The 25,705-nt window shown below is 50.8% G+C and overlaps 1 protein-coding gene across 3 annotated transcripts in view; it reads left to right on the top strand.

Moving 5' to 3' along the window:
* The window catches only part of LOC138179246 (box A-binding factor), a 31,381-nt gene extending 6,530 nt beyond the window's left edge, over positions 1-24,851 (top strand). Inside the window, exons 1-9 of one of the 3 annotated variants that reach the window (XM_069111852.1) lie at positions 7,546-7,659; positions 9,195-9,651; positions 9,911-11,218; positions 16,761-16,903; positions 16,982-17,311; positions 21,514-21,689; positions 23,452-23,714; positions 24,063-24,328; positions 24,409-24,851. In XM_069111852.1, coding sequence (XP_068967953.1) covers positions 9,209-9,651; positions 9,911-11,218; positions 16,761-16,903; positions 16,982-17,311; positions 21,514-21,689; positions 23,452-23,714; positions 24,063-24,328; positions 24,409-24,824 — 3,345 coding nt within the window. In that variant the 5' untranslated portion in view covers positions 7,546-7,659; positions 9,195-9,208 and the 3' untranslated portion in view covers positions 24,825-24,851. Of the gene's footprint in view, positions 1-7,545; positions 7,660-8,438; positions 9,652-9,910; positions 11,219-16,760; positions 16,904-16,981; positions 17,312-21,513; positions 21,690-22,192; positions 22,282-23,451; positions 23,715-24,062; positions 24,329-24,408 lie in introns of those variants that run through there. The other 2 variants (XM_069111850.1, XM_069111851.1) reach the window with 2 other exon arrangements.
* Positions 24,852-25,705: the final 854 nt, after the last annotated feature.

Below are 25,705 nucleotides of genomic sequence, written 5' to 3'. Positions count from 1 at the left end.
TTACTCGCGGTTCGAACGATTTCAACTACTAGTTCGTAGCTGCGGTAAAATTATCGAAATCGGCACTCTTACGCCAACAGATTGCCGGATGACCACGCGTTTTCCGCGAATCACACTGTTTTTCCCAAGCAGAGCCTTCCCCAGACACAGTGAAAGTCAGATAATTGACTGTAGATTAGGCGAATCACGGTGTTGGTGAGGCTGCCTTAACCTTTGCCTAGTTAAACCCTTGATAGTGCGCAACCTTGCTTCATCACGGAGACAGAGATTCATGGAGCAACGTCGTTGCGTTCCCTCCCCGTACCTTTGGTATTCTGTAAACGTAGCGAAAAATCATTACGGTTTTGGAAAAGATTTCCATAACCGTAATGAAAGCGCCTCTCGAGAAGCCATCGCGGTTATTTCCGTGAAACCAAAATTCGTTCCGTCGAACAAATTTTCTCCGTTGAGAATTTTCTCCGTTACGAGGAGTTCGTCGGAAACGACAGCGTGGCACGACGTATAGTACGCACGATGTAACGCGTGTCAGGAACTTTTGCTCTTCCGAATCTTCGAAAGGAACGTGGGAAATGAATGATCGTAACGTGTAAACCGATGGTAATCCGATGGAACAGGGCAGTAAAATAATAAGGAGACAAATATTTGCGGTCGTCCTTTCGAAAAGCTTGGTCGGTCGTCTCGATGGACGAAAAACTGTACGCGCGACCACGTATCCGTAGTTTACGCGCGGCTTTGTTACCCAAACGTTACACCCTTTGTCGGAGAGAGAAAGAAAGAAGGAGGGAGAGAGAGAGAGAGAGAGAGAGAGAGAGAGAGAGAGAAAGAGGGAGGGAGGGAGAGAGAGAGAGAGAGAGAGAGAGAGAGAGAGAGAGAGAGAGAGTCTGCAGATCTCTCTCGCTGGAGTAAGAACACGGAAGCGAGGAAGGGTCGAGGAAAAACAAAGCACGTTTTCTGCCCATCGGCTAATCTCTATGGGATTCCAAGCGGGGACGATCCGCGATTCTCCAATGCAACAGCTTTCCTTCTCTCATCGCGCGTATCTACAACACGCTCATACGTTTGGAGGACTAATTTTGTTAATTACCGAGTCGGAATAGCGCGATTCAACGACGCAGCGTGACGCGATGTGACGAGACGCGATACGACGTCACGCGACGCCAAGTGTATCGTTGGAACGTTGATTCATTGTTTGCGCGGGAACAATCGACCATCATCGACCAAGAAACGAGGCGTTTTGTCTTTCGTCCTTTCGCGGAAAGAAACTCGCACATATCGGGTGGTGGTAAAACGATTTAAAGCTCGGCGAGTTGAAAAGGGTAACGGGAACTATTCGTTCTCCCCTGGTCTCGTCCCGGGCATCGAACGACCGCTCGCTCCTTCTCCGCGTTTCTTTCTCTTTCCTTGACAAACGTAGATTTTGTTATCGCTCGGGGACAGGAGTCCGGCAGTGAAACCGGATGTCCGCCCGCGCGCAGGATGTGACGTCAAAACTGCTGCTCGATGGCAGACCGGCGAATACCGTAAACCTACCCACCCGTCCGCCTCTTGCCTGCTTGCCTGTTAGCCTGCTTGCCTGTCGCCTTGCCTGCCGCTTTGCTTGCTTGCTTTGCCTGTGCTTTGCCTGCCTGCCTGTTTGCCTGCTACGCAAACAATTTTTCGCCCACCCCACACTCTCATTCGTTCACCTACGACGTCGGTTATATACCGATCTTTTTTTATTATTATCATCCCTCTTCTGTTTATCCTTGTTCTCATCGTTGCATTTCTATTTCCATTTTTTCGTAGTCGTCCCAGTTGTTCTTTCTTATTACGTTCGTATAATTGTCGTAATTGGTGTAGGTAAAAGCTATTGGCAAATATCAAAGGAGAAGAACGCCTTTCCATGGAATTTAAAACGTAAACGTGCGTATGGACGATTCGAGAAAACGCATTGCTTTAACCCTGATTTTTTCACTTGACCGTAAACACGCCAAGCGCCCCGTTTGTACAAGGACAAAGGAACGAGTACCGTTTTCTAAACTGGCCAGTACAGACCCAGTTTCATCGTTCACTCAAGTAAGAGGACGACGAAACCTGACTATTTGTTTATTTTGACGGCTCGTTGCCATCCTTCGAAACGCAGATCGCGAGGGAAGCCGTCCGCGCGATAAGATCCTCGACGTCGCTTCGATATTCGCCAACCTGATTTCGAGATACGATTTATCTTTGAGACGACCACGTAATTGAGAAAAATCGGCGAGCGACGCTTGCTTCGAACGACTAAGGCTAAACTAATCAACCGTTTCTTATACACAGCTGCGGGCGAACGCTAGAAAATTAACTCGAAAATCCCCCGTCTTAATACCCCATTACCGTCTCGATGTGAATATAGTGGAGCACTGCTGACGACCTTCGACCTTTCGACGACTGATTTATTAGCGTTGCGCTCCCTCTGCGTCTTCACGCACTTGTTTCCTTCTCGCTCTGCCTCCTTTTCTCTCTTTCTGCCTCGCTAACTCCCATTCTCTCGTTAGCTATGTGGCTCGCCGGCTATATACATAACTCACTCGCCCCGACCGTGTATGTATGTAACGTATAATGTATATGTTTCATCTTCTCTTCGAATGCTCGCTCCCATCGTTGCCGTGAACTCGATCCAACGAAATTATATTTAAACCGGGCAGATCAGTGGGTCGATACGCGTCGATCTCGACGCTTATTATGCACAATGTTTCCTGTAAATACGTAGTTTTGTAAATAAAGCGCTTTTGCAAGCGGAAATTACTCGTTCTTATTTTACTTTATTCGCAAATATGTTTCGAGAAAATATCGCGCCGCGTCACATTTTTATCGATATCTTCGATCGATTTCTGAATGAAGAAGACGCGACGACGTTTTCAACGCGAAAATTATACGCAGTACGAATATTTCTACGATCCAGATACAACGTCCAGCGAACTTCTAACTTACCATCCGTCGACGAAGATTACTAACTTTCGGAAACGAATTCAACGGTCGCGAAATTTCCAAACTTTTGCTTCTTTATCCACTCGTTAATACAACGTTCGATGCTCGTTGCCAGACATAGTGCACATCCTATGCTTTTCGACTCTCATAACTACGACGTAGTAATCTTTGATCTTCCGACATTGAGTAACGGAAGAAAACCTAGTAGACGTACATCCTAAATCACTGATTTACCGAATGTCCAGGTGAACACTGTAAAGTTATATTGCACAAGTTTACAAAGTTTACATTGTAAAGTACAAATTAAATAATAAAAATAAAAATTCCTCGGTCGCTGAGAAATTGCTCAATTCTACACGGTAACGCTTTACTACCTAGGGCTATTTTAACTAAATCGAATTGCCTATCTCGTTAACTGAAGGCATCGCTATTCTATCTGTTTAGGTAATCTTTATTATCGTTAGAAGATCTCTTAAAGCGTTCGTTAGTGGCGGACAGAGAGAGGTTTATGTAATACGAGTTACGAAAAGACACGGTAATTTTAGAAAATCGATTTACACAATTTAACAAGGCGAAAGAATAAATACAACACAATTGTGACTACAGTATTATTATATTACCACAGAACAGGTGAATGTTATCAACGTGGTAAACAGTCGTTAATATACAACTTGTTGAGATTCATAGAGTATCAATTTCAAAGTGTTGTTTATCTTGACTTGATTAAATATACTATTAGCTTTCATATTTATCGTAAATTTCAAAGCTTCGAGTAACGTCTTTCTCCTTTTCGTCTCTTTGTCTCGCATATTATTTGCATCAAATCTTTAACCTATCTTAAACCTACTGGTTTAGCTCGTTAATAAAAACGATAATAATAATTTTCATCGGGTAGTCATTCGTTGACTGTGTTGCCTTATTCGAAGAAAGGTAATACGCGTACGTTGACAAGTTCTTATAGAAGGCTACTTTTCTTACGTAACTCCGTGCGGTTGACCGTCACTGTGTCCGTTCTACCGTCGCATCGATAACGGCTTACGTTAACGTTTACGTTGATGCGCTAAAAGTGGCGCTTAGCCACTTGGTTCGGAGCTGAAGAAAAAGGAGGAGAAAAAGTAAGAGGGAAAAAAATCGTAGGGCGAGCGTGCTTTAGTCAAGGGTAAAGGAAAGAAAGAGCAAGGGGAGGTAGGAGCATGTCCCATAGCGCGATCGGTTGCCTTCTCGTGTTACGCCACGCAGTCTGCGTTTCGTTGTTTCGCGGCTCGTGACGGCTGACATGTATCACGAGAGCCGCACGAAAGAAACGGACTCGCGTAAATCTCGATGGATGCATCGGTGGCAAGCTTTTACCGAAAGAGAATTCCCGATGCCTGTATTTACGTCGTTATCGAATTTCGTCTCGTTTAGTTCTGTTTCGTTCATGGAACGAGGCTGCGAACATATCGCGTAAAATAGAGAACAGAGTTGAAATTTATTGTTTAGTTATTTAAATGTATTATAGCAGTATCACGTTGTTTACTAACATAGACTATATAGCCCGATTATACGCGTGCACGCGTGGAAATCAAATAAACATACGTTAAAGAAATACAATTCCACGCTACAAGTCGGCGCAAGATACATTTAAACGATGTATTTTTAGCAAGACAGACGAAGCGGTCAGCGTAGCAATTTGCATAATTAAGGATACGGTACAACGGGTCCAAACAACCGTACCTTGAACGTATATCGTTGACATAAAAAAAGGTTATACGGGTAACAGCATTTGGTACAGAGAGAAGTCGACATACGTTAACGAACAAATGATTAACGATCGATAGAAAGTGACATATGGAACGGTGGTTGGAATTGGAATTACGACTTTTGCAACGGTTCCTGATGCGTTTCTTAAAAGACGAGCAGAACTCGAGTAAAAGTAGACGAGTACTCGAGTAAAAGTAAACTGCAAATACGACCGATACAGCTACTACAGGCATAGTTGATCCTGTACAGAGGCGTACGGAACAATGGAACATTTAATAATGGAATAATGGTAAAGCGGACGTGGAAAATTTCTGGGCAGCCTGTGTAGTTGTTTACGATGTTACAGGCAAGCGCAACGTCGGCTATGAATCTACGTCGTTCGAACGTAAAAGATCCGAGGGATGTTAAGAAATAAAAATTGAAATCGATGCGAAATTTATGTGACGATCCTCGCTTTTCTCCTTTTCTCTTCTCTTTTCTTATCGTAACTCGTGCACTTTACCGAGAGTTGCCAGTTGCACGCTCTTCTCCGAAACAAATATGTCATTTTTTATCAAGATGCACGAGCGTGGGGGTCGCGTGCACGAGTAGCAGTAAAGTCGCGCCGATCGCTGCGCTCGCGTTCTCGTGTCTCGCTAAAGTCTATTTTCTTAATTTATAGATACGCGGCCGTAATTGGCAGCTTTCAGGGTTCATAAACGTTTTTTCCCTTTTCGGGACGTTGGTCCGATAGGCTGGTCGGAAAGTTAATGGGGCTAAACGAATACGAGACCGACGATAGAACCGTGTTCGACCATATTTTGGTAAAAAACACGACAGAAACTCGACACCTAGCATTCTCGTAGCCGCGTCGCATTAGCTTCGAACGGATTCGACTTGGTGGCAACTCGACCATTCCCAACGATCGCGACGCCATATATCTCTATATAACCAAATAGATGCGCGCTAGTTCTCTTTTTACGATCGCGTATTCGTCAGACGCAGAGAAACGAGAAACACGTAGAAGGTTCTTGCCTATATAGTAACCAATACTTGGATGATCGTCGATCGTCGATTCGTTTTCACGTATCGTTCGTAGGTTCGTAGTTTGTAAGTTCGTATTCGTTTTATAGTCGTTGCCCCTTCTGTGAACTCGTTGCAAAGATGGTCGGCATTGTTTCCTCGTTGGAGACGCCGTTAACGATCCTAACCGCTACGTTTCTCTTTTATTCTCTCCTTCCTCTTTCGAAGGGCGAGCAGTCCGCTGGAATATTTGCTTTCCTTCCTTTCTTCCTCGCCTTCTTTTTCTTTTCTTTCCTTGCATCGCGTACGGATCCTTCTCGGTACGGGTAGGTTGTGCGTGGACGCGCCTTCTTTTTACACCGTTCCAGGTACAGCGTCGGATACACGTTCGTCAACTTTACCACGGCAAAAGCTAATCGCGCGTCGCATTCTCCCTCTTCCTGGTCCCACGAGCGGAACTCCGAATTATCGTGGATTTACAACTACGGATCTACGATTTTACAAGCTTACTTTTTAGCGACAGATACAGATGCACCAGTCGAGATACAGAAACGAAGAACCGCTGAGATAAACGAGGGTTACCGACCGCCTCCGTTCCTCTACCACTGTCGTGCGTGTACTTACTTACACATATTCGTGTACTCTAACCCTCTCTCCATCCCCTTGGCTCGTCATGTTCGATGCGATATCGATCCACTGATTCGATTGGTGAACTTCTTCGGATCGAGAATATCTCGATCAGGGCTGTAGCCTACTTCGATACGTGTCTATCGAAAGAATCACCGTTTCGCGAAAACCTATGCCGTAATTGGCCGCAATTGCTCGTAACGGTCGTGTGCCGTGTTATTTTGTATTTCAGTCTCTGTTTTACTTCGAACGATATCCGCGTCGTTACGGCAGGGATTCAAAGCGTAAGATTTTCTGTTCGGTTAAGTCGAAGCACCTAGCCGGTTTGCTGTCGAATAGGTTATGTCGAAAACGTATACCGGTCGATTGTATACCGTCGAACGTAAAGCTGTCCGCGAAAGGAACGTTCGGTGTTTGTACAATGGCGCTGTTGTTCTATCGCGGGACATACCGTCGTTGCTCTTCTATTTGAAAGGCGCGACCATTCCACGCTATTCTACTTTCTTCTATCCTATTGCGCGTCGACCCACGGTTTCGGAAGGGAGGTCTACGCTAGCCTTAGCTAATTCGAGCGCAGAACCAACGTAGTTTTCGTATATATCCACGCGTTCGTCTTGTTGTTCCCCGGCGACTGTACCGTATCGATGCTTGCGTCTATCATCCTCTTATTGTATATCTACTCGTAAATAGGGATCGATGAGTCGAAACAAAGTTATTTTATCGCATCGTAAAGTGTATTCTCGGAGGAAGCGGCGGGATGATGGGAAAGGGATAAAGGAAGGAAAGGAGGGAAAATAAGAGCAGAGAAGATGGGACGAAAAGGATAGGGTGAGAAGGAGGGAGCGAGAAACGGGCAGAGGATGAAGAAGGTCGAGATAAAGAGACTATTCAATCTCTGAAAATCTCGTCGTAAACCGCATCGATGTACGCCGTCTTGCTCGTCTACGTTGCGGATAACAGTGAACGTTTTTATGGGGCCAAGAAGATAAGAGCAACCTCTGCCCCCGTTGTACAAAACGTCTTCCGCTCGGCCAACGGAATCTCTTTCCTCGCTACCACTTCTATGGGGAACGTTAACCTCGTTTCTTTGGCTGAGAGCATTGTAAGAACCGCGCAGCGAAAGAACGATGAAATATTCGACGGCTCTCGGCTAAGATTTACGACGCGCCTATGTATAACGCAAGGGTGGTCTCTCGTAGTCTTTTCGCGTACGCGTCTAAGGAGCCAATACTCGCTCACAGACACTGGCTAAACGACAAAAGGACGAGACGGAGGGAAACACTGTCGGAGAGATCGATCTGCGATTGCACGCAGCAACTCTACCAGCAATTAATGGAATAGGTGAGACAGGCAACAGGATGGAACAGCGATAGGTTCGTGACCGATATGGTGCGATTTGGTTTCGCAACGCGAGCGAGAAAGAGGTTTCTCGGTGGTTTGCGCGACGTCGTATATTTTCTTCGTGCGGATTGATTAATCGGGGTCGTGACTTTTGCGTCTTCGCAACTCCGCGCTCCTATACGCTGTCTCATTGACGCGACTAGACTCCATACGATTCGATTCGATCCGATCGTAGCCGATTCGAACACGCAATAACGAAGTTTCCTTATCGACGCGTCAATTCCATTATTCCAAACATCACTTCGTCTTTGAACTCTTAGCGAAAAATATATGAACACTTTTTCGATAGAATTGGCGAGTCGCGGTGGAACGGAGCAACGTCAGATAATCCAGCGAACCTGACCTTTCCAATTCGATTAACTAGCGTCAATAAGGTCGGTTGAATGTTAACCGACGACACAGGGCTTTCGAGCACAGATACCGCACACAGATACGTTTCGATCGTTTACGAAGTTTCCGCGACCGTCTTGCTTTTCCTCTCAAAACTCACGTACGTATATTCGTACCTTTGCCTGTGTTTTATGCTTCCGTTAACGTATCTCTCCGCCTCCGCCTCCGATACTTTCGTCACCGCCTTCCCCTCCGTCGATGTCTTCTCCTTCCATCTCCTTTCAGCTTCCCATCCTTTTCGTCTTTCCTTTACCCCTTTCCTCTCGATTCTCTAATCGCTGTTTCAACCCCCTGTGAATTTCCCCCTTCTACCTCTGGTTCGAACGTAGCATCCATAGCGATCGTCGAAACGACTTCGTCGCTTTCTCCGATCGTACACGTGTATCGCCCTCGATAAGGACGATGTATCTCGATAAGACGAGGTTGTGCGTACAGGGACACAGCCGGTAAACGGTGTTTCCTGTGAAACCGATCGAGAGAGAACGAAGACGAAGGAAAGTAGAAAAAAAAAAAAAAAGAACGCGATCGAAGAATATTTCGTCTACCCTATACAGGGTAGTATACATACTATACAGGGTAGTATAGTAGAGTCGAGGTTCGATTTTCTTTCTTCTTCTCTTCTGCATTGGTACCTGGCCAGGCGCGTCGGCTAGTTCTCGTGTTTTCCAGCTGAAAAATATATAAAGACCGATGCAAAGCGCGAACGCGTAAAATCATATATACGAGGAGAATGTGAGCGAGTTTGCACGATCGCTAACGAGCTACAGATAACGACGACGAATGGTTATTTTTGTACCGTAGCGGTTAGCAACAGTTTGTTGGCGTGTGTCATCGAAACGCCTCGAGCAGCACATTTTCCATCTAATCGATCGATCGTGTATCGGTCGGCCGGTTTTCGTTGTACCGCGATTACTATGATACGTGGCAGCGGCGACGCTGTTACGTGGTTCGCAAGATCGAGAGCGAATGCCGGTACGATTTTGCGAAATCGACGATGCTTTGGACGATCGGAGAAATCGAGCCTCGTCGTTCGCTCGGTCGATCGATCGTTTGGCTTAGGCGATCCTTTGCATTGGTGTTGACAGAGTTGACGGAATACATGGACGATACGGCGGCGGACTACGGCACGGAAAGGAAGACAAGATGCGTGAAAGTGGTCGGGAATAGCGTGGAAGGGTACGACGACCAAGGATCGATCAGGCTGATGCGAATCGAGAGCGGGAGATCGGTAGCGGCGCAACTTTTTCGACAACAGCAACAACTGGACGACCAGGAGAGGGAACGGCAACGGCAACGACAACGGCATCCGCAACGCCACCAACAGTTACCTTACGAAAAGCATGGAACCGAAGAAGGCGGGGACATGGTAGGCGGGCTGGAGGCGGGACAGCAGGAAATTGAAAATGGCGCGGTCGAAGAGGCGAGTAACGCCGAACCGGTGGTTACGATTCTCGTCTCGACGGAACAGGAAAACGACGTCGACGACGCTTACGGCGTGCACTCGCTCAACTTCGTCAGCCAGGATTCCAACGTCGGAGAAAGGTGAGCACAGTTGGGTATCTAGGCGCGTTCGACCACGAATAGGGGCGCAGGTCTTGGACGAATCGTTTCGGCGCGTCACGTTACGTCGCTCGGTCGCGAGTAATCGCGTTCAACTATCCGTCCTTGATCTCGAAGCGACGAAATCGAGCGATATAAGCAAGCGGCATCGTTTTCGTTCGCCGAGCGAAACGATCACGGCACGTTCGAGCGTCGAGGCAAACACGAAATATTAACGAATTATCGTGTGTCGGTTGTCAAGGGGTTATCGCGATCAGGATTCGGACGAGTACGTGGGCGGCGATTCCTCGAAACAGGAGGAGCAGCAACAACAGCAACAGGTCTCCCAACCCCTTCACCAGCAGCATCACCAACAACAGCAGCGTAGGCAGCCGCAGCCGCAGCAGGACCACCACCTCCACAACCCCCACTACGATTACGACCACGACCACCACCACCACCAACACCATCGGTCGGAGTACGTTCAACTAGGGGCGAGAGAAGTATCGGTTACCGAGGGTGGGGATAACGGACGGGTCTGCGCGTTGTCGGAGGAAAATCGGGACGCCAGTCACGCGCTTCGCTCTACCATGCATCGTTATGGTAGCGAGTCGCTCTCGCCGACCGCGACCGATCACCACCACCACCAGCACCATCACCACCACCACTCTCAGCGCCACCACCATCAACAGCACCATCATCACCAACAGCAGCAGCAGCAGCAGCACTTACAATCGGACGCGACACAACAAAGTGTGGTACTCTCTTCGGCAAGTCATCGTCACTTGGAGGAACAAGAAGCACAGTCGCACTCGCATTCGCTCTCGCATTCGCTCTCGCACTCGCACTCGCACTCGCAATCGCTGCCGCATCAAGAGACGGACGAGGATACGGAGAGAACGAGTGGAATTACCGCAGCTATGAGGGGCGCTCGTGGAGATTTTACACTTGGTATGTTGTTTCCGAATCTCAGCGCCACCGGTGCGACCAGTTCGGCCAGCGACGTCGGTGCGAACGACGGCCATCAACAACAGCACGGTCACCATCATCATCATCATCATCACCACTTGGAAGAAGTGTTACCGGATGCCGCGTACCTCCAACATCAGATACGGGCAAGCGGAGGTGGAGGAGGTACCGGTAACGGTAACAACGGCGGCGCAGATGGCGGGGGCGGAGGTGGCGGTGGCGCGGAGGGTAATGGTGGCGGTGGTACTGGCAGCGGCGGCGGAGGTTCACCGACTCTCCGAACCGGCAGTTCACCGAGTTCCAGTCGCAGTCCGCATGACGATCAACAACTGTCGTCGCCTCACCGTCAAGGACAATCGGAGGGAGGAGGATACAGCCCGAGCGAGCACGGTAGGCAATCGTACGCTCACTTGACCGCTATGCAACCACCGTCTTCGGTTCAGGCCAACCACGGTCTCGGCCAGGACACCAGCGATCGCGTGTCCGATCAGCTGTACATGGACTCGATATACGCTCATCACGCGGTAGGAACGCCTCATCATCATCAAGATCACGAGGCAGGCTCGTCGACGCCGCACTCGCCTACAGGCCCGCTTTCCAGGTTAGTAGTGGTACGCTTACTGTTTTTCCGTCTGTTCGACCAACGACGACAGCACGGTACGACCGCGCTCCGTTCCATCCAGACGTTACGCCGTTCGATCGTTAAATGGAGAAATCGCGCGGTCCCATCCGGCGATGCGTTGCTGCGCCGTAAGACAGGCGCAAGAACCGCGCGTGGTCGTAGGACGTGAATACCCGCTCGAAGGTTTACCGTCCGCAAGAGTATTTACACGGCGGCTTATGGGATGCACGCTTCGTGTTTCCTCGAGTATTGTATACGTAGGCGATACAAAACCAAAAATAAAGCTGAACCGACGACGGAATACAGTGTGACGCCTCGCCGGCCCTATGCTAACAGTTTCGTGAAAATGAACACAAAGTCCTTTGGTGTTTGCCGATGATTCGTCCAGGCACGAGCCGCCGTTACCGTCACCGCTCGTCCTCCGAACGTTTTTTTCCATCGATCGTTCTACGTCCGCTTGAATTTTGCAACGTGCGTGGCGCGACCGTACGTTCCTCTTTTGTCCGAGGATCGGCGAAAAATTCGCACGCCTCGACGCGAGTCTCGCGAATCGAGCACGGCATAGGATTTGTACCAGAACCGGAGCTCGGTCTCTTCACGCTGTCGCGATAAGAGTTTATTGACTCCGATAGAAACGATTCTTCGATCGCGCGCGTTGTCCGTGTCTCGCGCGTCGGCAGATCGAAACGTTATCGGCAGCCGCGTCGATTACGCGCATTGCATTTTCCGATTCGTCGATGCTCTCCGATTCGTAAAACGGCCAACTCGAAATCTCGTGGGCTCGGTTTCACAGCGTATACGCATGCGTAGCACGCGCTCCAGCTCCTTGGCCATTTTCGTGTTTGTCGATTTCCTCATGCTCTGTGCGCGTGCACAGGGGCCACGACCTTCGAATTTAGATATCAAAAGTTCGGGTGCAGAGGACAATCCGTGCTTTTCGTTTCTCTTTTTGCGGGATATATCTCGTCGTCGTGATTATATCGCTCTAATTGTAAGATCCGAGATGACGTAAAGTCTCCTCTTCGCTTACTGTCCACGATCTCGTAACCCCGTTGTTCTTCTCTTCTCTTCTCTTCTCGATCCTCTCTGCGGGCCATCCAAGAAAGCACGCTACTTGTTCGTTACTCGTCAGTTACTCATCAGTTACTCGGTCGTTACTCGTTAGTTACTCGTCCGTTACTCACTAGTTACTCGTCAGTTACTCGTCAGTTACTCATCAGTTACTCGTCAGTTACTCATCAGTTACTCGTTAGTCACTCGTTAGTTACTCGTCCGTTACTCGTCCGTTACTCGTCCGTTATTTGTTTGACGCGTTGCAGCATAGGTATAGTCGGGAACGAAAAAGAGACGCGTACGTGGTATGTAAGCAGCCAGTAATCGTTGATCTTTGACGCAAAGTTCGTCATCGTGAATCATCGTGCAGGGTTTACAGTCCGACAGAGTCGTACCCATCGCGTTCCGAGAAACCTTTTGGTATCGTGTGACATGACGATGGCGACAGACTCGAGAAAGAACGCGTTCTTGCGTCCGAGGATCGAGAGGGTGGGGTAGACGTACGACGCGCGATATACGTCGCTCGTAAGTGGTAGTAGTTCTTGGTCGTTCAAACTCTCGTGGTAAACGGAATAGACGAGAAAAACGGGCAGATCGAAACGGCGACGGATGCGACGAAAGAGCGACGCGAAGCAGCGCTGAATGTTTTTACTCGAGCGGTACGAACGCGATCGATCCTCGTGAATGAAAGTAACTCGAGACGGTTACTCGCGGCTCTTTCTTTTTTTTTTTTTTTCAAGCTTTTCTTCGCGCAACGCGAGAAGCGGTTCGTTGGCAGAATTATCGCGCTCGCAACGTCGCGTCGCTGACGATAGTTATCAATGGCACGATCGTTTCGTGCAAATACGTACACGTGCGGTTACTTACTACGCGTAGTATTATAGGCAGCTTTGTTATCCGTATCGTAGGTTTTCGTGGGCATGTCGCTTCTCCAACGCAAGCTGGCTCGTAGGGGAAGACTAGGAAGAAACGAGATCAGGTATAAGAGGCCAGGAGAAACGGTCGGCGGTCGGCGGTCGGCGGTCGGCGGTCGACGGTCGGCGGTCGGCGGTCGGCGGTCGCAGGATCGGTGGTAGATCGGGAAGCGCGGAACGATGGTGGGGAGTTGAAAAGAACGCGCGAGAGAGCGTTAATCGAGGGCGGGAGCGAGGTATCGCGAGAGGGGAGGCGAACGAACGTAGAAAAGAAACGAAGGAAGGGAGAGATTCACGGAAGGGGAAATCCTGACCACGTTCGAGGACCTGGAACGCCATTCGCCTCGTACGTTTCCCGTAAGTACGCGTTGTCCGTTTCTGTTCGGCGAAAGAATCGTCGAACGAGATCGCGTTCGGTTCTCGCGTCCGAGTTTAGTTGCCGGAGTATAGCGAGAAGCAAGAAAACGAAGATCAAGAAGGGCAAAAGAAGAGCGAACGAGTCGCGAATGAGCAAAGGGTCTCTAGGTCCTTTCGGACAACCACGCGAACGACGTTATGCAGTGAGTGTTTTCGATAAATGTTACCTCTTGCTTGGTTCTCGTTTAGCTGTTCGTTTCCTTTCGAGAGATCGCGGCGCCGACCAGGCAAGATCGACGGACAAAGACGTCGAACGTCGGAATCGTGGCATATGTCGCTTTCCAGCCTATCGGCGATGTTCATCTCGCGGCGATTCTCGTTTTCCGTGTTCGCTCAGGTTCTCGTCCTCTTCGTTCCCGTCCTCTTCGTCCTCGTCCCATCCTTTCACCCGCGTGGCTCGTTTTCCTCGCAAAAATAGTCCTGCCACGTTCCACGTTGCTTCTCGTTTTACCGCACTGCGATGTAACCCCTTCCCTCCTTCGGAGTTGTATCGTTCGAGCGACGTTTCGTTTTTATCGGTGCTTCGTGGCGAACGCGAAACGAAAACAAAGTAAACGGGGAACCGATAACGGTTGCGAAAATATTGCTCGTAAATAAACGGCGAGTCTCGACTTTGGGTGGAAGGTGGTCGTCGCGGGCCGAGCGCGCGGCGCGCCGCGACTACGCAGGGAAACGGGATTTTCATTTGCGACTCGAACGTCGAAACGTTTTTCCAGACTGGCACGTTAGTCGTTACTAACGCAGCCGATTCGTCTCGAAGATTATCGCGTTGGCGATATATCGCGGTATCATGGTACATCGTAGTACGGTCCACGCCACGAAGCTCCCATCGGCGGAGTTTAGCGGACCTCGGATCTCTCTTCCCACCACGAGACGTGGCGCGCTATCGTGAGAAGCGGCAGGGCTTATCGGCTCGGTGGATTCAGATAGCGATCCGGTAACAGGGGCTATAACCCTGTCGCTACCGACCTTCTAGATTGAGTTTCGCGATATCTGCATTCTTCGCGACCCGACCGAAATATCTCCTTTCCTTTCGCTTTTCTCTCGCTTTGACGGTGCGCTCGGAGAGAAAGAGCGGATCTATCGCGATCCGTTGGAACTTGGTGCGGCCGGAGAATCGCGGCAATTGGAGGAAAGAGCGCGGGGAGAGAGTCTCTCGAGATGGTACTTGGAAGAAATCCGATCGCCCGGTTATTGAAGGTTCCGGGGACGTGCCTTGGTACGCGTCGCCTCGCGGTTTCGATTTCCGATTAGGTTGCGTGTCGGGTCACCGTTGCTCAACTAAATAGAATTTTCTTCGAACCCGCGTTCCGAATCGACCGATCTGGCGATCCGTCTATCGATGCGTGTAACGTCGTATATAAATATATCGCGGAGATAAATTCGAACGATCCGCCTCGCGACAGACGATCGACGCGAATTCAAGTTGCAACGGATGACTCGAAGGAGGAGAGATGTCGTCGCCCGAGTGACTCGCGAAACGAAGGTACTCGGAACCTCGGACACGGACGTCGATACGGCCGAGTGGATGTCGGTGTTGCACCCAGTCGTGTCGTGGAAGTTACGAGCGCGTAACACGTGCCACGGGTACGTATCCTTTCCTTTCTCGTTTACCCTTGTCCACGTCCGTCGACTCGAAACGGCACGAGGAAGCTGGCAGACACCTGGTTAATGAGAGAAAAGTGCCGTGGACGACGACCAAGACAGGGAAGTGGAAGCGCGATTCCAGGTGAAACGTTCGAGACGCGAGCAACCGTGACGAGAGACGACGACGCGTATCGAATCGTCCGTGTTCTTTCTCTCTCTCTCCCTCTCTCTCTCTCTCTCTCTCTGTCTGTCTGTCTTTCTCTCTCTCCGTATTTTCATCGAACGCAGCTCGACCTTTCTCGTGTTTGTTCGCGCTCGCCTCGCGACTCGTCGTCGGATGATTTTCGTTTTCGCATTCGCAAACGGCAACGATATATTGGTTCGAAGGACGAGGTTGTTCGGTTATCGATGTTTCCTTTACCGCGAATACCGTTGCTCGAGCCAGTTTTGTTGGAAATCGTTCCGGGAGAATACGCGAATCGTCCGATGAGCACGTACCGATCGAGCGGTACGTGTCGGACGAGTCGTGAGAAAACGCCAAGGTCACGCGTTTCTCGGTTTGCTTTGTGTCGTTCGATCGACGACGTGTCCGCCAGCGTTCGACGCGTTGCCCCGATCCGCGATAAAGATACGCGATAAAGAACGCGATCGAGCGCGAAGATCGAGCTCGGACAGAGAGACGTACGTGTGTGACGTTGAATTGCACGTTATTGTTGAAAATCGTGACGGTTCGAGCATCGCGAGACACGTGCCATTCGCGTTGCGCAACCGCTGCGCGAACCGGAACTCTTTCGCCAGGTCTGTTTCGCGAGCAGCCGAACTGCGTTTATCGTTCTCGCGGGGAAAGTAACGACGACGACTACAACGACGACGACGACGACTACGACTACGACGACGAAGACAGCGACGAACAAGACAGCGACGAACAAGACAGCGACGACGAAGACAACAACGACGACGACGACAACGACGACAACGACGACGACGACGACGACGATGACGACGACGACGACAACGACGACGATCGTCCGTAAGTGGCCTGGCATTTTTTAAACCCTTTGGAAGGCGCCTCGTGTCTCGCATCGTACGGTTATCCGTCGTACGGTCGTCAAAACTCAGGTAAACGTAGGGGGGTCGTTACGCTAATGGTAACGGTAGCGTTAATAGCCACCGTAATGGTAATGGTAATGGAGTAGTTGTGTTCCGGGTAGTGTTTAGTCTGAAAAGAACATCGAAAAACGTCCTGCCTCGGCACGCGCCCGCATTTACGGCCCGATGGATCGGAGAACGGTTCTTCGGTTTCCGGTCTCCCGCGAAACATTAGCGAGCCCGTGTCGCCGAGGTTTCCTTTTTTGCTTTCCGTCGTTTGTGCCTTTCGTTCGCCCCCTTTCCTCTTTCGAATTTCCTCTTTGCCTCGACCCGATCGTAAATCAAATCGGATCGCACGAATTCCCAAGGGCAGGGGCGTGTGCATCATCCTCGCCTGGCTGCTGCTTTCCTCGCTAACATGCAGCCTGTACAATCGAGCGTGTATCATCGTGTTGTTTCAGTCCGTTGTATCGTTCGATGAGCAGCGTAACCGGTATGGCCGCGGCTAGCGCGACAGGAACCGCTGGCGCTTACGGGCTTCCTTACATGACCGGCAGTCCCACGGAATTGACCGCCACGCCGCAGCAGTTATGGAACGCGCAAGGTAAGTTTATCGGTATTCGACGACGAACGAAGTGCGATCGAGGACGGATTGATCGACGACCGATCTTTCGAACGACAGGCTTAGGGACGACAGGCCTTTCCGCAATTTCGGAGGATTACGGCAGTAGCGGCAAATCCTCGGGTACGGTGACTCATCAGGCCCTGCCAGCCTTTTCGCAACCGTTCTGCGGCAGGCCGAGTTTTCGAGGATACAGCCCCTCTTATTCCACGCAGCAAAACACCACCGGAGTAGGAGCCACCGTGGAACCTTCGACCTGGAGCTACGGTTCGCCTTCGAACGACACCCTGGCCACTCAATATGCCGCTCCTTCCAGGCGACAACCCGTCGTCAACTCTCCGTCGACCCCGGCGCAACATCAGCTGACAGCCACCGCCAGTCTTAGCACAAGTAAGTACGCTTTCTTCGTCTCTGGCGTTTTCTTTTCTCTCTACTCTTCGTCGCGTGTTTTCTCTCCCCTTTCGAACCGCGCTTTCGTCTCACCCCGTTTTTCTTCCTTTCGCCCCCTTTCCCCTCTCCTTTCTTTTCTCCCTTTCTTTTCTCCCTTTCCCTTCGTTCCTTCCATTCCTTACGCGCCACTTGCCAAGCGCTCGTTCGCGAACACGCTGCTCGAACGATTCCGCGCGAACAAACGACACGGCGTCAAACGGTATTTACGTTTACGCGTATCGTCGACTCGCTGGCCGTCCGTGTCGCTCCCAAGACGGAAAAGTGTCGCGTTACGGCTGCCCGTGGACGAGTTTCGAAAAAACGATAAATCGTCGTGGATGACGACGATGAGGGAGGAGCGCGAAGGAACAGCGACACGCACCAGCTGCGTCGTGTTGCATGCTCTCGTAAATTACGAGAAAAGGATTCGATCGGACCCGTTCGTTCCCCTCGCCGCTTACCGATTCGTCGAACGAACGTCGAGAGGCAAAGGGGGACGGGAGATCGAGCGAGGGCACAGCACGAGCACGCGAGTCCTGACAAATTTTTTCGACCGCACGGCGACGTCGGTGGGCCGAAATCAAGTCCCTGCGCTGGAAAAAAGAATATCGCGTTACAGTTTCTCTCGTTTGCCGACTTCTCCTCCGTTTCCTCCTTTCCTCTCTTGTTTTCTTCCATTCTTTCCTCTCTCTCCCCCGCCTCCCCTCCTTCCCTCTTTCATCGTTCCGTAGTCCAAGTATTTCGTTTATACGTCGATTAAAGCGAAGTTTCGCCTCCCTTCTCGCCTCTCCTCGCGCGCATCTCGCGTTATCTCGCGCGCAAAATACGACGAGTGGAAACGTACTTGGCGCTCGCGCGAGCGTACGCTCGCGCAACGAAGGGATAGGTACGGCCGATGGTACGAATTTTCGTGGTTATCTGCTCGAGACGAGACTTTTATCGGTTGCACGGGTCGCCGAGGCGTGACCGATGACACGGTGCTCGTTTCGTCTCTGAAAACGACGACCGTGTGTTTCTCGGTCTCGCGTGTTCGCGAACGGAGATGTTCGACGAACGCGACGATTCCGCGACGCAACGACCGGTTGCGTTCGCCGCGTAGGACGTTCGTCGTGATCCGCGAAGCGCGTGGTACGTGCGCGCTACGATCGTCGTGCTCGGTATCGAAAGAGGCGTTGATATACAACGACCATGACCTAGACAACAGGCGCACTTCCAATCTAGTTTTGTCTATGCGCGATACAGAAGCAACGATAATAGAGTTTTATGTATCTAATCTTGTTCCGGGACCGCAAAATTTAGATAAGTTTGACGGCGAATCGCGATCGCGTTTTAGTCGGAGTCGAACTCTCTGCACGGATAGAACATGGAACGCGCGTCGTTGCCGAAGAATGCCGCAACGATCTGTCGAAGAGAGAAACGATTTCCTATGATCGCGCGCGGCTATTTCGCGGTGACAAGGAACACGCGTGCACGTTTAAGCGAGCGCGACCACCGAACGCAAAAGTCGTCGATCGTTTCGGTTCGTTTGCGTTCGCGCGATAAAGTGTTTTGTTTGCGATTCGAGATCGGTGTAAATCCGTGCTTTCGACGATCGTTATTTTTACGCCGCGTTATTGTAATAACGACGGTCGCCGCGATAACATCCGCGCGTCGAGTGCATCACACGGCGCAATCTCGACGAAGGACTCGACCGGTTCAAAAGGTCGCGCGGATTGTTTTTTTTTTTATTGCGATCGACGTCGTAGATGCTTGGCGATTCTCGTAGACCAACGAGAGAAAAAACTAGCGGCTGTTTCTCGCAGCTGCGTCGCCTTTCGCCCGCGTCGCGTCTCGTCGCGTCGGCTCGCGTTCGTTTCGAGTTTCGATCAGGTTCGTCCGTGGATCCGACGATTAACCATCGACGACTATAAGCGACGGTGGATAGCGACGTGCGTGTGCAGTGGGACGCAACGCACGCGGCTCGCATCTCGGAACGCAGCCAGGCTCTGTCTACGGAGAAGAAAGTCGAGTCGAAAGCTTTTTAAGTGGCGTGCGCGCGTGGTTCTTTTGGAAAGCGAGCCGATGCGTCTGCGGTTGCGAGCCGAGCTCGTTACTTTAGCCGAAAGCCGAGGGGAACCAGGAATACGGGGCTTTTAACATACCGCGGATCTCGAGTGGTTATGGAACGCGCGTCTGCGACGAGTCGAGTCTCGAGGCTCGTCCACGCGAAGGAAGAACGACGGGGCGAATCTCTACGATCGACCACGCGCCTGCTCTCGGTTTAACTTTGACTCTGCTCGCCAGACCTCGCAGCCGTCGAGTCGCTTCGACGTGTCCTGTCCTGTTTCGTCTCTCTTTGCTCGCGCCCTCCGCCAACCTGCACTGCACGCACGTGGCCTTTTCCGTTCGAGTACGCTCGAATCGCTTCTCTCTTTATCGTAACGATCTCGCGAGCTCGTGCGTTTCGTTTTTTCACCGTCCCGTTTTCAGCTTTCTCCCGTCTCTCCGCGTCGTCTCTTCTATCCCGAATCGTACGCGCTCCTTCCTCCGTTAATTCGCTTCCCTTTTTTTTTTTTCTTTTTGCATCGATTCTCCTCGTACCGTTCTTACGTATCTCGCGTATCGTAGCGTTGTTCGTCGACGCGTACCTTAGCTTTCCGCTCCTTCTCACCCTCTCGATAAAAGGAGGGGAGGGCTCGCGGTTGCCCGTGCCCCTTACGGCACTGCTTCGTCAAGTAATTAGACTCTGCCATTCTCATTCCCCGTCGCTTCGTCATCTTCCCTCTGTGTGTGTGCGTGCGTGCATGCATGCGTGCGTGCGTGCGTGTACGGCGTCTTGGTCATCGTTGAATATTCGGTTACGACGAAGAATATCTAGCATTTCCGTGCGGTCACACCGACGATCATCCGCTTCTTCGCTGTCTCTGTGACGACAACATCGGCCCTGCAAAGGGATAACGTTACCGACCGCTCTCGTCGTACCCTTCGTTTGAACAGAATCCGCGAGAGGCGTACGTCGTAATTCTCGTAAGCGTTTACAAAAGCGTCGGAAAGAAGCGTCCCAGACGCTTTCCGCGTCTTTTTTCCGCGTTTCCTCCGCCTGTCCGGCATCTCCGTTTCTTCGCGTCTCGGTATCGCGTCGTTGAGAGCGACTAGAGATCGTAAGATGATGGCAGCTGATGTCAGCTACATTTTGCTTACTAATATACGATATCCGATTGCTTCCCAGTCCCGTTTCTGCCGGATACGCGACTACCGGTACGCCGACCTTTTCGTCCTCTTCTCGTTTCGATGTCGCCGTCTCGGAGAGTAACGCGAGACCGAATCTCGTCGTGGCTACATCTCTCGTCGACGTTCGTCGCTTCGTCGATAGTATCTCGTCCTTTTTTTTTTCTCCTTTTTTCTTTTTTTTTTTTTCGGTAATAGCAGCAACGATCGTGGAAACGCGTGCCAACGATATACCGTTCGTCGTCGTGACGTATTTAAATAGCTGGACGTAGCGGTACGCGTCGCCGCGTACTCGCAACGACCGCTAGTTATTGTTATCGAGAAACAGCGGAAATTCTGATAACGCCATATCCCTCGACATCCTTTGTCGCGCGTTCCTACGTTTCCTGTATCCTTCCCCACGCGCGTGTTTCGCCTTTGTTTCTCCTTTTGCGTCTGTTTTCCGTTCGATCGACGAGACGAATTCACGAATTTCAGCGTAATTTTAACGAATCTCGACGAATCTCAGAAAAATCGGTAAAATCGTGGCCGGTGAAAGTTCCGGTTGCGCGCACGCGCGTAATAAAATTCGGACGATTGCCTGCGAGCAATGGAAAAATAGAAAAACGAAATTTTTCGGTATCGACCATCGCCGCGGGTATTTTCCTCGAAATACCTTGAAAACCACGTGGCTCCGGGCGTTTCGCGTTTAATAAGCACTTTCTCCGGCCAGGCATTCGTCGTCGGACGTCGGATCGTTGGCGCGTGCACAACGGCAAGCAGCGTGCTTTCGCGTATCCCTGTCGTGTCCTTTTTTTCTCTCCTGCTTTTCCAACGTTCGAGCGTTTCGAACTGAAATCCCGCGGTTTCGAAATCGCCGGTCTCCGATGGGTAAACGGATACGGAAAACATCGATGGCCGCTTAGGCGCGGCACGACGAACGAAGATTCGATTTTGAAACTGTACAAATCGCACAGTGCACAACATCGAGGCGGAATACTTTACGGAGGGACGCGAGTGCGTAAATTGCGGCGCAATTTCCACTCCGCTTTGGCGACGAGATGGTACGGGCCACTACCTGTGCAACGCGTGCGGTCTCTACCACAAGATGAACGGAATGAATCGACCCTTGGTGAAGCAGCCACGGCGATTGGTAAGGAAGAAATAGAAGAGATACGACGGCCGGCTAAGCGGTCGCGGGAACGCTAGATCGGCGAGTTTCTCGTCGAAAGCGCGAACGCGCGCTTGTTGGCGTCGCACTCGTTGCCGTTTGCCGCTCTCGCGCGACCATTTTCTCCGTTTACATTGAAAAAGGGAGGAGAAAGTTGGTAGCCGGGAGAGCGGTGCCGCGTACATATAGAAAACAGGAGCCTGTGTGGAAATTCGCCCGAGTCCGAAATGGGCCTGCGATCCATGGTTTTGCCATTCGTGTGGTAGCACGTTGGGGATCGGGCGGTATCCGCGATTCAAGAACGGTACGCGAACAGACGCGTGCTACGCAATGGTAGCGCATCGAGGACCGATGCGATACATCGTGCTCTTTCGACTTTCCACGTCTGAGAAAAGAACGAAAGGATTGGAGGCGCCGCTTGCTTTAGGCGCGCACGCGTACGACTAGAAGCACCCCTAACGTTTGGCATCCTGTCTCTGTTTCAGTGGCGGACCAGGGCGATTTCTACAAAGGCTTCTATGGGTATAGTGGCGCCCGTCGCGCCGTCGAGGAGAAATCGACGAACCGGCGTTTGGTAGGTGTCATCCCCCAACACACACTCACTCACTCACTCGCTCGCTCATCTCGTTCATCTCGCCGTGCATACGTGACAACCGGCGTATATATTCTTCCTTTCTCTCTCTCTCTCTCTCTCTCTCTCTTTGTTTCTCTGTGTCGCTCTGTGTCTCTCTTTCCCGCCCTCTCTTTCTCTCTCTCTCTCACTCTCTCTCTCTCCATCTACCTTTCTGTTTCTATCGCTCGCACGGTCGCTGGCTATATTTATCTCTACTATTTTATTTCTCCCGTTTCGATCACACCCAGTTCGCGCATACGTTGATCATGCTTCATCGATAACCTTGTTTTGATCATTTTCATCGTCCGTTACTTCTCTTCCCATTGCTCGCTTTACTTCCGTCTTGACGCACTTCCCTCGAAGACTCGAGAGTAGAACAAACGACTTCTGTTTTGCAGCGTAGCTCGCAAGTAGCTCACAACTACCGGTCGAACGTTTGTCGTAGCTTCGAGGTGCCACTATACCCATGGTAGAATCGCGCTCCGTTTCGAAATCCTGCGTAGCCTGATCGGACGACGTGCGCCGATTTACCTAGACGCGTGTACGCAGCGTGTCGTTCGTCGATGCGACCAAACCGCCAACAAATCGCTTTGTCGACTCTCGTCGTCGCTCGGTTCTCGCTCGGTTCTCGCTCGATCGAGGTCGTCGTAGCGGCAGGCTCGCTTGATTTCGTTCGCAGAGGGTATAGCCGATTACGCTGGCTCGCGCGCCATACCGATCGCCTCGAACTGTTGGCGATCGCCGCGCACGAGTCAGCGTTCGGGCTTGATCGATCATAAGTTAAACGGTAGATGTAAGATCTCTTTCAACCTGATCAACCTTGCTTTCCCCTCCTTCTCCGTCTTGCTTCTTCTTTTATAAGTGTCTGTCCGCTCGCTCGTTTCTTCTACTTGGACGAAAGAGAAGAGGCTCTTTCTTGCGATATCTTGTCACGATCTCCCTGCCCCGCGATTTCTCTCGTCGTCGTCGTCGTCGCCGTCGTCGCCGTCGCCGTCGTCGTCGTCGTCGTCGTCGTCGTCGTCGTTCCTCCTCTCTCGCCCCTTCTCTTTCAAGTTTTTCTCTCTTCGTGTCCAAGTCGTGTGCAAGTTGCTTAGTTAGCACGCGTTTTAACGAGATTTCGTGTGTCCGCAGTCCGCTTCGAGACGAGTGGGCACGTCGTGCAGCAATTGCCAAACGACGATGACGTCGTTATGGCGCAGGAACACGTTAGGTGAGCCCGTTTGCAACGCATGCGGGCTCTATTTCAAATTGCACGGCGTGAACAGACCTCACGCTATGAAAAAGGACAGCATTCAAACCAGGAAGAGGAAGCCCAAGATGAAATCGACCGATGCGACGGCGATCGCCGGCACCGTCGCGTCCTGTACAGGCAACGGTGAGGTGGTTCTCGAGGGGTACGTTATCGGATATACGGATTTTTATACGACACATTTATCGACAACCGTCGAACGATTCGTTATCGTTAAACTCGATCCGAATGTTACGACTATTCCTGGTCGAAGATTCAACTCGTACACCTATTAAATACGAGGCTAAAGCCGAATCAACGCTGTTCCACCTTGGGCCATGTGAAAGAGCAGCGTGGATTCGGCTCCAGAGAGTCGCACTAGCGAACTCGAATGGCATCAGTCCCCCGGTGGCTACCTGGGTACGTTTCGTAGCTCGGATCGACGCTTCCAACGATCGTCCACCGTAGTCTCCGTCTTTGTTCTGATGCTTGTGTGTATTTGTGCTGCTAACAGAGATACGCGCGGTTTCGTCCCTGGGCCCGGTGATATCGTGCCTATGCCGGTTGGAAGGGGACTTCGTATGATGGCACCGCGAGTCGAGTCCACGCGTTCAGGAACGTCTACCACGATAGAGTGCGTTTCCGCGAGCCACGGCACCTCTACTCGTCACAACGGAAACACCAGCATCACCACCGCCAGCAGCAACAACAGCAACAACGGCAACAACAACAACAACAACAACAATACCAACAATAACAACAACGTAAAATTGGAGCCAGGTAAGCGTATCTCGTTCGTGTCGTTGTACTACGCCGCGCTATTCGCAGATTTTGTTCACCACGTTGCAACGTTTGCGCAGGTACGTACGGAGAATTGAGGATGAACCATACCGCAGTGCCTCAAGTGAGCTACGGCAGCAACCTGTACGGGAGTCCACAGTCAGCCAGCCGAATCGTCTCTTATCAGTCGGAGATGTATTACGATATGATCGCCTCGCAGCAACAACAACCGCAGCAGCAGCAACAGCAGCATCAACATCAGCATCAACATCAGCAACTACTCGAGACGCACTCGCCGAAAGTCGAGTGCCCGTCGCCTCCTTGCGCGAATCGATCGCCGGTCATGTTATCCGCGAGTCATTCTCCCGATCATCATCAACTCGCTTCCCCGCATATCGTAACGCTTGGCAATTCGTCGCCCAACACGGCGGCCACTAAAATTATTCTGGACAACGGTCACTTGGACAGACCAACCGTCGTCTCGATATCGTCGTAAAGCCCGTTCATCCGTCAACGTTCGACGCTGACGCTGAGAAGCCGACGAGAACGTATCGTAATTTCGAAGGAGGTGCGAAAAAGGAGAAAAGGAAGAGGGGGGACGACGTTTCGTCGACGAACGGGCACGAGAGACGAACGTTTATCGAGGTTCGCGAGACGAGAAGAGAAGAATGGAAGGAAACGAAAACGAAAAGAAAATGTTTTTCGTCGTTTCTTTTCGTTCCAGCTGTTCTTTTGTTGGCGCGTGTGCGCTGTTCGAACAACAACAACAACAACCGATGGAATGGACAAAAGACGCGTAAACGAATAGTTGTATTCGTTGAAAAGAGGTGGTCGCCTAGCGCGAGGCTAGTTACTTGTACCCTTCGTTGACCCGTTATAACCCGCTAAGATCCGCTAAGATAAGAAAATACGAGTACGTTTTGTAAAGCGCGAACTCGCAACGTTACGCGTACGTAGAAAGAAGTAAGGATTTTGCTAACTATATGTTGTTGGAAAAGATTGGGTTGTGAGAATGAACGTTGGATGCTGTCTGTGTAAATAGGAAATACACGTTATTAGAAAGTAATAAGCGTAGATTCGAAGCGCGCGAGCTGTGCGCGTCGAATCGAAAGCATTAGAAAACTAAAAATAATCGTTATCTATCGCGATCTAATTGTAGCATCGCGTCACCTTGCGGCGTTCGACTCGTTCAATTGCACTACGACGTATATATATATGTATATCACGATACGATGCAGAAAATTGTAATTTTATTACGCGTTACGATAATGTAATTATGTCGGCGACTGAATATCGACGATCAGCGACTAAAGGTTGCACGTTATGTTTCAATAAGTTGGTCTATCTTCAAAGTGTGCTGTATCGAATATAGGTTAT

This window comes from Bombus flavifrons, chromosome 4 (genome assembly GCF_040668555.2).
Source record: "Bombus flavifrons isolate JBK064 chromosome 4, iyBomFlav1_principal, whole genome shotgun sequence".
Classification (NCBI taxonomy): Eukaryota; Metazoa; Arthropoda; class Insecta; order Hymenoptera; family Apidae; genus Bombus; species Bombus flavifrons.
This window is presented reverse-complemented; position numbering and strand designations above follow the sequence as displayed.